The 16,234-nt window shown below is 34.2% G+C and overlaps 1 protein-coding gene across 2 annotated transcripts in view; it reads left to right on the forward strand.

The window, feature by feature from the left end:
- LOC149807240 (uncharacterized) overlaps positions 1–6,514 on the forward strand; it is an 82,476-nt gene extending 75,962 nt beyond the window's left edge. For both annotated transcript variants that reach the window (XM_089963945.1, XM_089963948.1), the window contains exon 15: positions 1,108–6,514. In XM_089963945.1, the coding sequence (XP_089820071.1) occupies positions 1,108–2,250 (1,143 nt within the window). In that variant the 3' untranslated portion in view covers positions 2,251–6,514. The remainder of the gene's footprint in view (positions 1–1,107) is intronic.
- The last annotated feature ends 9,720 nt before the right edge of the window (positions 6,515–16,234 follow it).

The raw sequence follows: 16,234 nt of genomic DNA on the forward strand, positions 1-16,234 counted from the left end.
CTAAGCAAGAATTAATGTTAATTTTCCTTTTGGATATTGGATACTCATGGATGTATGAAACTTTTTAAAAAAAGATATGTGTTTAAACTTTCAGTTTCAGTTATGCATATTAGTTATTATCAGTAATTGGTAAGAATCTAATCATATAATCTTTCAGTTCATTTGTGCATATGCATAGTGTTTAAAGATTTGTCATATAATTTAACTATTTGTTACATAATTTAACTACTTGTCACAAAATTTAACTATTGATCATATAATTTTTCTGAATTTTTGGTGGAAAGATACTTGTGTTAGATTCTTAAGAACACTGTTTTGCCAGTATCATTTAGTATAAGTGTTTACATGTTTTACTGTGGCATATTCAAATAAGTTGATATGTACCCAGTGACATATTGTAGGGTGACATACCCATATCATAGGGTAGGTGTGACATGTAGGGTGACATACCCATATCATAGGGTAGGTGTGACATGTAGGGTGACATACCCATATCATAGGGTAGGTGTGACATGTAGGGTGACATGCACATATCATAGTTTAGGTGTGACATGTAGGGTGACATGCACATATCATAGGGTAGGTGTGACATGTAGGGTGACATACACCTATCACAGTGTAGGTTTTATTTATATAATTGAGTAACATCACATTACTCCAAGCACTGGCCTAAGGAGAATTACTCTTAAGACTATATATGTATATATATATATATATATATATATATATATATATATATATATATATATATATATATATATATATAATTATTATTATACGAGGATGTATATTAAAATCCCTATGGTTGACGCATCTAGGGACCTTGATTACTACAAATATTGACACCCTAGCACTAAACAAGCAATTTAAATAATTCGTTCCATACTGGGTTTCTTCTTAGTATCAAACCTCGGACCTCTTTATGCGAGATAAGACAACTATCGCCTGCCTGCACATTCCAGTGCCCATACTACCATGGCTACCGCCATATCACCAAAAAATCATGTTTTAGTCGTTCATATAGGGTGAGATACATATATCATAGGGTAGGTGTTTATTGCTCAAAGTAACAAAACACATCACTGGATTTCTACATTTTCGTTTCAGTTGCTGTATCATCTTGAGAGAATAGTTGATGCAGACATCATGTACATGATGTACAAAGTGTTGGAGGCAAACCAATTTCGGCTGAATTCTAAAAACCACAAGGTTATGTGCACCCGCATCCTGTTACATTGCATACGGCAGTATAACAAAGATCAGTCTTGGCGACAGTTCTCGCTCCTTACCTCAAGCATCCTTGATTTCCTTCTACTTCTCAGCCGTGACCTCAACATTAAATTCCTCAAACTTGTGCTGCCACACTGGGCCGATTTGTCTCGCTTCTTTTCAGGTACCAAGCTGAAAGTTTTAACAGAGAAAATGAAAGAACACTTTACTAAGTCAGCCATACCCAGAGATCTTGTACAGATGCTGTTCAAATACTTTGAGTCCAACTGTATGCATGATGAAGAAAGCTGTGAGTTGTTAACATTTTTTGAAGCAGGTGATGAAAGTTACATGGGAGCTCTCCAGAAAATTAGTGCTAATGCTGCAAATTATACTGCTCGAGCTTTGTTATATGTTGCCCAGTTAGAAAATGGAAGGCAGGAGGGGGTATCAACTACTCCAGATGTGTTCTCTAAAGAAGTCCACTGCCTCATTTTGCGTGCATTGCAAAGGCTGGAGATTGAAAAGAAAGGTAAAACATCTAGGTTAGAATGGAGTATTAGCAACTCTTCTGTGAATTCCTATCTAAAATGGGTGTTTAGCTGTTTGTCCAAAAAACCAGAATCAGACATTCTTAAAGGGGAACAGTTCTCTGAAATCACAGATCAGATGGTGAAGACGTTCCCAGATGATCCAGAGATATATCTCTCCTTTTTCAGAAGCATTGACAGTTGCAAAGCATTGCTGAACAAGGCTAAAGAGAAACTGGGATCAGCACTACTGGAAACGTATAAGAACCATTTTACGAACGTGCTTTCCTACAGCAATCACTCTGCCTACCCGGGTATCCTACGGGAGATGAACCAGGCCTATCAGAATTGCAAACAGTTTGTTGAGAATGGTGAATTGTCTTTCATAGGGGTGCTGAGACATATTCGTGACTGTAACCGTGGAAAAAAGAAGTTGCTACGCATGATGGAGCAAGATTTTCCCAATCTTGTGTTTAGAAAAAATCACAAACAGTCTGTGAAAGATAAATAGGTTTTCACCATAATACTCATCTTCAGGTTGATGACATGTAACATGGGGTTGACAAACTTTTGCATATCTTCTGTTACATATTTTACAGATATGAAAATCAAAAATTCCTAATTAGATATTTGCAGGAAAGATGGTTGTAAACAAGTTTCAGTTTTGATAGTTTCCCTTCTTTTACAGTTTCTTCATCCATCATATGTTTAGTAAAGAAAATGCTGACATTATAATACTGTGTATTGCATATTATTAGTACAGGTGTGCAATTCTTGTTACCTGTGTTCAAAAAAGCCAAGATTATATGTAGTTGTCTACAGTATTTGTGTACTTTTAAGCAGAGAAAAGCTGTTCTGTACATCAGTACTACATTTGGTAACTTCATGGAATAGAGATTAGTTCAGCATCGGATTACCTTTCTTGATTGTTTTTATACATTCATTCTCTTTACAGTAATTTAGTTAGATTTAATTTTTTTCTAATTCACTCTCTGTTTATTGGCATACTAATGGAAGATACATTAGGACATTTTGTTAACCATTATCCATTATACATCTTGGTTTTTTTTCTTATCCATCACCTGTGTTCAGTGTTTACATGAGATTTCTGTCAGAAAATGATCCAGTTCATATTGAATAAAACTTTTTTTATTGAGATGGAGAACTGTTTCATGGCATCTCGAGGAACTTTATATTCATATCTGAAGGAACTGTTTTGATGTTATCTCAAAAAACTGTTTGACAGTATGTCAAGGAACTGTTTGATGGCATTTAGAGGAACTGTTGATAGTATCTCAAAGAACTCTTTGATGGCATCTTGAGGAAGTTTGGCGGTATCTCATTTAACTGATTATCTCATGAAACTGGTGGCGTCTCATGTAACTGCTTGATGGTATCTTGAAAAAATGTTTGATGGCATCTCAGTGAACATTTTCATGGCATCTCAATGAACTGTTTGATGGTTTCTCGGTGAACATTTTCATGGCATCTCAATGAACTGTTTGATGGTTTCTCATTGAACATTTTCATGGCATCTCAATGAACTGTTTGATGGTTTCTCAGTGAACATTTTCATGGCATCTCAATGAACTGTTTGATGGTAGCTTGAGCATGTCATCCATTTACAGAAGTTGTTTCTGTATTTAATTTTGACTTCTTTTCTTCTAATTTTTCTTCATCATAGATTAAAAAGCTCAAAAACAGCTATAAAATCTTCATTTGAGCCAGAATTTAACTTCTGTTTGCAAAACTGTGATCCAGTATTACGTGTTTTGAATGATTTTGATTATTTAGCAAAGGTGTAGGATGCAATGCATAAATATTTCATGGAGATTTGAGAATGAATGTTTCAGTGGGAGTGCGAATATTTCTAAAGTTAAATCAGTTTCTTTATCAGAAAAGAAAATCATTGATAGAGTTAAAGTGAAAATCACTAGAAAATGTAGAGCAGTAGAAAAAGAAAAATGTGGTCATCACTATCAAGCGTTTGTTTCAAATGTTCGACCTATAAGTTTTTTGCAAAGTTTTACAGATTTAAAAAAAATGAAGGTATTCTTCACATATCAGTTATTTGCTTTGTTGTTTTTTGTGACTTCTTTTTTTAAATAAATTTTGATGCTTGTTTATAGACACTGAAAAAGATATTGCAGGGATCACATGAGGGTCTACACTCAGAGGTTTTAAGCTCACAGCATGGGAATCCATGCTAGTATTTTCAGCTTCTTATTAATCGACACATGAAGACAGATGTGTTTCATTATAAACAAAAGAATGTTCACATAGAAAATTTATTTTGCATGTACTGTATATAGAGTATTTGAAATTCACGCTTCAGGTACGAGTATTACACATTTCATGTGAATATGTTATGTTGAATTAGTTACGCACACAGACCTTATCCCAAAACAGTGCATTGTAGCTTAAAATATAAATTTGTCTTCATCAATTTCCCATCACAGGTAATCTGTCTGTTTTTGGGTATTGGTTGTGTAACTAGACACTGATTTGTTTACTGTACTTTTACTGGTCATGGCCAGGGAAAGCTTATGGGATATCCTTTTTTTCCATTCCTTGTTCATTTGTTTGCACAAGTTATCACTATTCTTCCACAACGACTTGGATGATTGTCATGAAACTTTACACACATACATCCCATCGTCAAGCTGGTCCTTAATGAAATTGGAGCTGTTTAAAAATTTTGCTATAAGTTTCTTTTGAATGGATGGTCTTATAACATGGGTTTTTTACTAAACTACTTTCTATGATATCTAGTTGGTCATGAATGAAATTGGTGCTGATATGACATCCAGTATGGCAGCCATCTTGAATATCATTCTGTCGCTACTCCTAAATTGAAGGTCATATTGACGTGCCGAAGACTTTTTATGATGTCTTGTTGATCCTAAATGTAAATGCTGCCATTCAGGTATCCATTATGGCTGTCACAGTAACCATCTTGAAATCTTGTTGTTGATACTAATTGGATGGTTTATCAACACAAGGTTTTCCTCAGACATTAAATATGGTCTTCTTGAAAATAAGATTGCTACCCAACCTGAATGGTTGGTCATACTGACTTGTGGTTGTGGTTTTCAATAAAAGATTTTTGTGATGTCTGTGTGGTCCTAAATGAAAATGATGTTGATCTGAGATCCAATATGGCAGCCATCTTGAAAGTCTTGTTATTGCTATTCCTGAATGGAAAAAGACATGGATTTTCACCAGAAGACGTTTTATGGTGTCTTTCTGGTTGCAAACGAAATTAGTGTCAATCTTACATCTAATATGACCATCGCACTGGCCATCTTGAAAATCTTGCACCTTCTAGATGGATGGTCATAAGTGGTAGTGTCATGTCTAGCTGCCTAAATGAAAATGGCACTGATACAGTATGACTGCTACTGACATCCAGTATGGCCACCATAGCATCCATCATAAAAAATCTTGTTATTGCTTTTCCTCCTTAATCGAAAGCCATATTGACATGGGGTTTTCACCAGAAGACTAATTTTGATATCTTGTTGGTCCTAAGTGAAAATGGTGCCAGTCTGACCTCGAATATGGCTGCCACAATGAACATATATTGATAATCTTTTTATTAATTCTTCTGAATGGATGCTTATGTCAACATGTGTTGTCAGCTTAAGTCTTGTAATTGTGTCTGGTTGGTCTTAAATCAAAGTGGTGATGATCTTACATCTGATAATGGCTACCACAGTGGTTAATCTGAAAATATTGTTGCTCAAGAATATGGTTATTTCAGTACTAAGCAGTTAAAAAGAAGAAATGGTCTTATCTTGAATTTTTGGATATTCTTTTCAGACAGTAAAGTGTTGCCCCCTTTGAAGGACTCTTTGATAATTTTTATATATCCATCTCAGGTCATGTGTATTATACTACAGCATCCATCTGTTTGTATGAGCATTCATTAACTTAAGTTAGCCCATAACTTTGTAATGTTTGGAGAGATTTTCATGAAACATTGCGCTTGTATATGTTATGACTTAGTGGTGTGTCGTGCACATTAGCTAACCCCTGCCATAAGGTGAAAGTCAAAGCAAGGGAAAATGTAATTTTGTGAGTTGTATCACTTTCCAGAGTATATCTTTTGAACCATTTTAATAAGCATTACCCAGTTATATATTATGACTAGGTATTGTGTAACTTGTCATAGCCAAGCCCCGTGCGTCAAGTTCAAGGTCACAGAGAGAGAAAGTACAACCTATCCATATACTGGTAAAACTGTTGAACCAATGAAGACGTTTTAATGAATATTTTGCCTGTTATATATCTGGACTTGACAGGGTCTCATGCATTCAAAGTCATAACTTCAATATCAGGGTCACAAAAGGGATACTGTAAGGAAGTGGACTGTTTATTTATGCTATCAGTTTGTGTCCTACTGATATTTTGATGCAAGTTTACCCAGGTCAGCAAATTATCATGTAGTGATCAAGGTCATTGGCAGTGAAAAGGGTGTATTATGTGCCATTTAATGAATGCCAAAATGTCATAGATCTTTCGTTTAAGACTTCAACAGTTGCCATTTTGTTTGCAAGTTGTTTGCTTGTTTCAGTACTCTTGGAAACCTATTTAGATGCATGTGCGAGTAAAATGAGTGGCTTTCAGTGAAGAAGTATCATGGTACTTTGAAAGAAATTGGTATTGCATAAATGTTTATTTTCTTTGACACATAAATCTCTGTAACTAAAAATATTCACTGATTTATATTGACTTGGCAAAAATAAAGTTCATTTTGTTATTTTTCTCTATCATTTTATGTTTTTGTGTTTCATTGTTTACCTCTGTTTTAAAGACCTCTCCATCACTGTTACATAAGTCATTGATAAATTTAATTATTCTAATTACAGCTAATATTGGTTTCTCAAAACATCAATCCCTGAGGAATGTTATAATATCCCTCAGCTTTCTGCAAAGAGCAGGTGATATAGTTTCCACATTTCTGTCTGTCAATCTATCCATCCATCTATCTTATAGGTTTAAGGACATTGCATTTATTACACTGGTGTATTGTATTTTTGCAGTACTAAACAAGAAACAAATCACAAATAAAAGACAATAATTTACAGGCTAATGAAAGTTGCTGTTATTATTTATTTATCATTTATCTCCTGTTCTGTATTCAGGAAAAATTGCAAATGATGCCAGTTTTGTAATAAACATCAAACAGAACATATATATAAAACAAGATTCTCGTATTATCAAAGCAAAATGATGTGGTCACTTTACAGGGGCCCAAACAGGGTATCAAATGAACATGAGGTCAGTAGAAAACTTAATATAACAGTTTTAAAAATCATAAATATTTACATTTGTTATGAGTCTATGCAATTATATATTCATTTATCTCTAAAGAAATAGTGCAGCCACATGAAAACATGTTCTGTCTGTAATACTTGAATTTTAATCATAGCAAGTCCATCACATTTTCCCTAATTTACAATCATCGGCTTCTTGCAATTAATAAGCTCCTGGGTATCAGAACTTTCAACTTTGTCAGATCTCCTCTGAACTTATACACATTGCTATTGTCAAATATCACCTGTTTTGGATTTTCAAAATATTTAAAAAACAAAAAGAAAAACATTCTTTGCACAATTTGGCTTTCCCTGTTGTAGTATATGGTTGACTGTTATTTGCCTATCTGTGGACAAGCTATCAAGGGAATAATCCTGTACTTTCTAAAGGAAGCTGGGATGTCTTCTGGAAACATCCCTCTTCTATTTTCATCTCTTTAGTGCCTTCTTTAAAGTATAAAAATGGATTGCATACAATGTATTAATTGCAGGTTTTCTCATAATGTAGTAATTAATATGGATTACTGGTGTAATTTCATGTACATATTTTGACATATCAGTTTGATTGATAAAGTCAAACGCAATTGCAACATTCCAAAATGGCATAAAGGTACAATGACACCTATTCTCTGCCATGTTTTTCACAATGACCATTTTGGCATTATGTAAGCAAGGTAAATCATGTGACTCTGCTGTAACATTGCAAACTATCATCATGTTGACATTCAGTCAAGTAGAACATGATTTGGTTTTATAGAGAATAAAGGGAAAATGTATCTTTGGTTCGTTAACTGTTGATTAACTGTTATTTATTTCCAGAAAAGGAAATATTGTTGAAAGTATTTGTTTTTAGTTAAGATCAAACATATCTAGTTAACAAAACTTCCATTATAAACAACCAGCATATGGTGCAAGTGTCTATTTAGAATGGAAATAGTCAATATTGCAAGAATAGGGAACCCACAAGAATAGAAGAAATGAGTATACTTTTATCATTATATTATATTCATTTTGCAGTATGTTAAGATCTTTACATTTTATATTTTATTTTGTACTTTATGTTATCATTTATTTTAAAAGGTTTAAAGGTTTTGTGAATTTTTTATAACTTTACCAGTAGTTTGCACCATAATGTCACTATTGTGCTGACTACATTTGTACCTTCCATCCATCACCCTTTCGTATACACTCGATGACTTTGAAACTAGTTGATGTTAGGGATGAAACTTGGTAGACTTGTACCTTTAGAAGGTGTGCTGCATACTATACTAGAAAGTAAAGGTCATGGTTCACTGTTTTGAAATTTCCATCATGCTTTTCATTCCATTATATAACTTAAGAGCTGTTAAAGATTAAGGAATGAAATTTTGTGTACTAGTATATCATCCTCTCCATTCCATAACTTTGAACCCATTTCAGATTAGGGAATGAAACTTTCCATTCCAGTATTTTGTGTTACAAACTGTTCAAGATTAAGGAATGAAACTTGGTGTGTTGCTAACCACATTTAAGATCATATCTTCAAGGTCAGAGTAATGATCTCATTTTTGTTACAGTTTTCCATCATACTCTCCATTCTAGGCTATAACTTCAGAACTGTTTAATATTAAAGGATGAAACCTGCCATACTGTTATATCATCATTGGCAACTGTGCTGTGGTCAGTGTTGATGGGTGGTGTTCAAGTTTTCCATCACACCTCTTCACTATAATTTGAACATTTTTCAGGTTAAAGAATGAAGTTTATGTTACAACTCTATGGTCTTAAACTAGGTAACAGAAAAAGCAAAGTTAACAAGTTTTGTAAAATTTAAATAATTCTCAAAGTCATAAAATTGAAGAGGAACTTAACAGTATTGTGAATTAAATCCAAAATAATCCTAAAAGTTCTGTCACAAGTCCAAAAGAATAGTGTTCTGAATAATTCCAGATTTTGAATGTGCTGAAGTGCCAAATCTTGGTGTATCACTATGGCATTGTCCAGAACTCCTTGGAATTAATTTACAATATTCCCAAAATAGTTTTGTCCAAACAGTCATATAAGCACTTTGTATTACCAAGACATAATTTAAATAAATTATTACTCTCAAATTAAATATAAACACAACATTAAATATTTCTACAGGCTGAAAATAAGAACAGTAATACAAATAGGAATAATTGTTAACATCTCTCGTTATATACATATCCACAACTTTATGCTGCAATATATTATCAACTGATCCATTTCATAATACATCATCACATGATCTATGTCGTAATACTCATCACACCAAAATGTAAACAGGTTCATTAGCTTGGCTTGGTCTATTTATAACTATCTTAAAATGGAATGTTCTTGTGGACAAAAATTAGCTACGTAATATCTTGTTTATAAATGATCACTACAATCTATAATCATGGACAAAACTTAGACACAATATAGTGTTATGTATATTTACTTTGTATTGTATGCTGGTTATTGTCCATGATTATATGTTATGTATATTTAATTTATATTGTTTTAATTGAACTTGTCCACAATAGAGGGTAGGAGCATGGGCCTACATGCCTGATGTTATGTAGGGTAGACATGTTTACCAAGTTTATAGATATAGCCTTGCATACTAGTCAGCTTTTAAGAAGCTTAGTAGTGAAAATGAATGAAAAAACAGATTGGGACCTAAAATCAGGAGGTTATATGCTGCATTTTAAAGTGTCATTTTCACTAAGTATTTACCAATCTTCTGGCTCCAATACAGATGAAGTTCTCAAAGGATGCACTATTTCTGCCAGTAATGTGCCTTATTTTATTCTCTTGATGTGCACCCTATTCATAGTGTCAGCTGTGGCCAAACTGCACAATAGGTTAAGATTAGACTCAAGTAAACAAGCAAAAAAGCCAGTGTGACTAACATTTCATTCTTATCATCGTAATTATCATCTGAAAAGGACTCCCCCTCCAACATACTTAAAAGAAAATGTGTTCTATATTGTGTGCATGTAAGCACCAGCAGCTGATTGGTAAATAAACAATGCCCTATTTTGTTGCAACTAATTTTGTGTCTGTGTACATTAAACTTAGTTCATAATCAGCAGTCTCAAGCAACCGTACATGTGACAACCATTTTTCCCATATTTTATATCCCACCTTATTTCCTTATTGTCAACTCATAAGGTTTTAGTTTTTGAGGGCACATGGGCCGCATGATATGTTTGTCATTATTTCTTTTAATCAGTAATTAACATTTATATATACAGTATAATAATGCCAGGTGTTTACTCGTGTTAAGTTTTTTTGGTGGGAATGGATATGCTATATTGCTTGTAGAGAAAATAAGACAACATTCACTATGATCATTCTTAGGATTGAAACTGATTGCTGACAAGTGGTTTATTTATTGTTGTCCATTTTTTGTATTTTAGTATTGTTGGAGGGTAAAATAAAACATCACAAATTTACGTGAATAATGTTTAAAATTAACATTCTATTTACTGAAGAAAAAATTCTTTGTAATTGTGAGATTTCATTAGAACAATATTCACAGGTGATAAACTAGAACATGGTCTCTGTGGATTGCGATATATATCTATTTAGGCAATATATATCTATTTATGTAGGAATTCTTTTTTTAGGAGAAATGAAAATCGATAGAATAATGTAATAATTTGGAGTTCTGAAAAAGAAAGGAAATATGAGATCGGGAGATATACATGAAATGACCCCAAAAATCTAGATTTTTGTGTGCCTGGTGTGAGAATCATTATGGCCTTGATTCTGACCTTGGCATTTTCTAGAAACAAATTTTATTTACAGTTTGATTGGAAATTTCTGTTAAGATGACCCTCATCCTGTTGCTCAGATTGTATCTTTGGTTTTATATCAAGGTTGATTATATTAGAATTACTCATTCTACATCTGAATAAAAGTCTTAATGAAATCAATTTTAGTTGTGTGCAGTTGAGAGGGTTTCATTTATTTATTTATTTAAATTATTCACTGAAATTACAAAGTGATCAATAATACTTTCAGATAAAATCACTATGTTGGGGTTATTGTGAATTCATTCAAGGACATTTTGAATTATATCATTGTGATACATCAAGACTGTTAGCACATTAACACTATTCCAGGTTATTGTTACATCAGCACATTCAAGATTAGAATTTATTCACGACACCACTGGAATTCATTCACAATACCTTTGGACATGTGATAGAACTTTCAGGGCTATTTGGGATTTAATTCACCATACAGTAAGTTCCCTTTCAAATTTTCACTTTGTATTCTTGGGAAATAATTACTTGTAGAATTTTACCAAATTTGTTGGTTTTTGGTCTTTTCTGTTATTTAGTTCAAGACCATAGAGTCATAACAATAGATATACATAACACTTTGTATACATATACATCATTAGCATACCACACTGGGGTGTGTGTGTGTCTTATCCTCAAGGTGAAAATCATGGGTCAGTATTTTAAGTTTTCCTTTTATAGACGGAAAGAAAAGTATGAAACAAAACTTAAATAATCACCCTTGCTTCCATTCTTTAATAGACTGCTCCAGTGGTCTAGTGGATAGAGCATCTGCCCCAGATGCAGGAAATCTTGGGCTGAGTCATACCAAAGACTATTTTAAAAATGGTACTTACAGTTGTCTCACTAGGTGCTCAGCATTAAGAGGTTAGTGTTGGACTGGTTGACCTGGTGTCAGGATGTGACTTGGTGTGACATCATGCTACATGTCTGCGGCATGATGCCCCAGTGCTAGACATCACTGTAAACTGCCACACTGCAGACATCATAGCGATATGACTGAAAAATTGTTATAGCTATGTTAAAAATCCAAATCACACACACACACACATTCTTTAATAGTCATTTGAGATTAAGGGATATTTGTCATATATCACATTGTGTGATCACATCTGTGGCAAGGTAATGGATCATTATCTTCAGTTCCATTCTATTCTGCATCATAAATTGCAGTGTAAGAAAAAATAACTAAATTTGCCTGACTTGTATATTGCCACTAGAGAATGCATTCCATTCTGCAGTTGTGCTCCAGTCTTCAAGGTCAAGGTCACAGGTATATATTTAATGGTATGTTTTGTTTCTGCTTCAGAGCTTAAAATGTGTTGGAGGTCCAGGATGAACCATAGTACACCTGTGTTTCCTTATTTGATGACATCTCATTCATAATGGTCAAGGTTTTATCTTCAATGCCAAAGTCACTTATCAATTTCTTCCCTTTTTCTGCATTTTTACTCCTATGTCCTTTGAGGTAGAGACAAGCAATTTGAAAAGTTTCAATGTGCATTAATAAATTACAACTCTAGTAAGAGTCACACAAGTTATGTATGCATTCAACACCAATTATTTCAATAATGAGTGTCACTATATAGAATTTGATTCTCCATACCTTTAAGTGGCAAGTATTCACTTCATTTGGATTCTTATACATCCACATTCCTTTTGAAGGTCATTATTTACACGCCCCGAAAAGTGCATATGACAAAATCAATGTTAAAGTATGTATACATTTTTAGACGATATGAACCTGAAGGTGTGATCCAGTACAATACGGATTGAATGTCACGTGCTGTGAGGTCACAATGGATGCTACGCATATTGGTAGACAAATCTGTACTACCCTATAATGTGACGATTCCACTCAAAGTGCTCTTTTCTTGACCCAAGTTTATTAAATTGCCACCATTGTAAAAAAAAACTGTAGAGATCAATAATTTTTGTCAGGAAGTCTCTTGATGACAGTTAAGGTGCAGATCATTCAAAAATCAGGATTGAATAGACTTTGGTTAATGAAAAGTAGTGTTAGATTATAAAAGAATTTTAATTTAATTTAAATTGAGTAAATGCTCATGCATGACCCATGTGACTTGTACTATACAAGGCTCACAACAAGATTTCATTGTCACATATTTTTGCTTTTCTCACCAGTGCATGTGGGGGCCCCGAGTGGCCCGGTGGTCTAAAGTGCTCACCGTTCTGGATCACTGCCATCTAACCTCTGCCTGCATGGGTTCGAGTCCAAGGCTTGGCTAGCATGGGTACGTGGGAAAGCCTGCCAGTAGCTTCTCATGGGTCGGTGGTTCTTCCCTGGGTTTTCCAGGGTTCTTCCTCCACCAGTTATACTGGCTGCCATGTATAGCCTATCTTATGCTGAAAAATGGCGTTAAACCCAAGAACAACAACAACAACCAGTGCGTGTGTGTGTGTGTTTAGCTGGGATTTACTGAATTTGTTACTTATTGTACTATATAAAAAAACAAATTTGACACCCATTTTTAAACACTAATATTAATGAAAATGAACCATGCTCTTCAAGCATAGATACTAAATACAAGCCAGTTTTGTGGAAGAAGATAACATTCTAATTGAATATGTGCAGAGACAAACTTTTAAAAATATTCAGATGATTATCAAACAGTGCAAGGGTTGAAACTAGAATTACCAACATTTGATCAAACAGTGCAAAAATTGAAGCTAGAATTACCAATATTGGATTAATCAGTGCAAGAGTTGAAACTATAATTACCAATATTTGATCAATCAGTGCAAGAGTTGAAACTAGAATTACCAAACAATGGATCAAATAGTGCAAGAGTTGAAACTAGAATTACCAACAAAGGAGTACAGATTATCAAACAGTGCAAGACTTAAAACTAGAATTTGATTAACATCGGAGTACAGATGCGAGTGAGTTAATTCAAATTTACAGGATAGTTAGAAATACTTTTAAGCAGAATTGTGATAAAACCTTTTCAACATCAAACACTGACAGAACAAGAATTCAGTCAGAGAAGTTGTACCAAAAAAAACTTGTACATGTATATAGAATGTCAGGAAGCATAGTTTTGCTGGATGGGTAATAAACAACTGGAAAGAAAACCTTCCCAATTAAGCTGTGTTACATGAACGTAAGACCAAAGTGCAAATTCAGTTTAAATTGGAAAAATATCAAGAACAAATTTATGCATGACATTACCAAAAATATTATCCAGTATGAAAATATATTTCTGAACTTTGTAAAAGTATTCTATTGAAGCACAGGCTGATCAACAGTAAGTCAACCATAAATTGAGATTTTAAAAATTAAACACCATTCTAGAGTTATGTTAATATTTATTACTAAACTTGAATAAGCAAATCCTTGTGATTTTCTTAGTAATTAATCTTTCATCAAAAAGACACCAAAGATTTATCATAAGTATAACATTTTATTTACAAAAGTCTGTCTTGTGTCAATAACACGTATAAACCAACATAAATCTTAGATTGGTAGCTCTATATATATATACAAATATAAATCTTATATCAGTAACTCTATACAACTAATTTAAATCATGTCAGTAATTCTATAATAATCTTAAGTGTACAACTTTGGGATATTTTTTTTGGTTGATAACTTATTGAATTTATGTATATTTCAGTTTGCATATACTGTTTAGTGCCAATCACCTGCCCAATGAAACTTAAGACCTGAACTGGCTTCCACAAGCTTTCAGTATGCCAGTAGTTATATGCAGGTATACATGACACATGGCCATTGAACCTTCAGACACAGACTGTCTTCCACAAGCTTTCAGTATGACAGTAGCTTTATGCAGGTATACATCACACCTGGCCATTGGACCTTCAGACTAAAACTGGATTCCACATGCTTTCAGTATGACTGTAGTTATATGCAGGTATACATGACACCTGGCCATTGAATCTTCAGACTTGAACTGGCTTCCACAAGCTTTCAGTATGACAGTAGTATATGCAGGTATACATGACACATGGCCATTGAACCTTCAGACTCGAACTGGCTTCCACAAGCTTTCAGTATGACAGTAGTATATGCAGGTGTACATGACACATGCTATTGAACCTTCAAACACGATGACACCTGGCCATTGATCCTTCAGACCCAAACTGGCTTCCACAAGCTTTCAGTATGACAGTAGTTACATGCAGGTATACATGACACATGGCCATTGAACCTTCAGACACAAACTGTCTTCCACAAGCTTTCAGTATGACAGTAGTATATGCAGGTATACATGACATATGCTATTGAACCTTCAGACACAAACTGTCTTCCACAAGCTTTCAGTATGACAGTAGTTACATGCAGGTATACATGACACATGGCCATTGAACCTTCAGACACAAACTGTCTTCCACAAGCTTTCAGTATGACAGTAGTATATGCAGGTATACGTGACACATGGCCATTGAACCTTCAGACACAAACTGGCTTCAACAATCTTTCAGTGTGACAGTAGTTATTTGCAGGTATACATGACACCTGGCCATTGAACCTTCAGACATGACGGCTTCCACAAGCTTTCAGTGTGAAGTAGTTATATGCAGGTATACATGACACCTGGCCATTGGACCTTTCAGACCTGACGGCTTCCTCAAGCTATGACCGAAGTTATACACTGCATCACACCAGAACATTCTGTTTTCCACTATGCCCATCATGTCCAGCCCTGCCTCATAAGGTGATGATTATAAATAGATTTTTCAAAACAGATCTAAAAGTTAAAAGTTGGTGTGAAAATTGTGCTGTTCTTTCCAAGCATTAGCTGTAATTGTAAACAAAATTTACAATTTTTTAAAAGTATATCCAGGTCAAGTATTGTCTTTGGAAATCTATATTGATACTTTTTAACAACATACGGTAATCATGAAGTAATTTATGTGCATTATCAATATGCAATTTTTTGTCCCATAACGGTATGAAACTAAGCTTTATCTTCATCAATTGACATTCATCCAAATTTGTATCAGGTCAATATACATATATTGGTTACTTTTATATGTTCTTGCTATATCTCTAATTTAAAGAACAATGATGAGTAAGAAAAGTATTTTTAATTCTGCAATTTTCACCAATTTGTTACTAATGTTCTTCCTGGTATTACAGAGATGAATAATAACACCACACAGCACATACTTAGCCTTCACACCAATCTCGCATTTTGTACGTGGAATTGGACCACTTTTATGAACAGCAGCTGCAGGTATCCCATAGGCACCTGCATATAGATGTGGGGGATAGGGGCACTTGCCACCCTCATTAAGGGAGCAGGGGGGGCACTTGCCACCCCTTCCCTTATAGGAGCGCGGGGGGCAAGTGCCCGTATTTCACCTCTAAACATGTTTTGACCTAATCCGTAAAACC

The sequence above is a fragment of the Sinohyriopsis cumingii genome, chromosome 1 (assembly GCF_028554795.1).
Source record: "Sinohyriopsis cumingii isolate HCF-2022 chromosome 1, ASM2855479v2, whole genome shotgun sequence".
NCBI lineage: Eukaryota > Metazoa > Mollusca > Bivalvia > Unionida > Unionidae > Sinohyriopsis > Sinohyriopsis cumingii.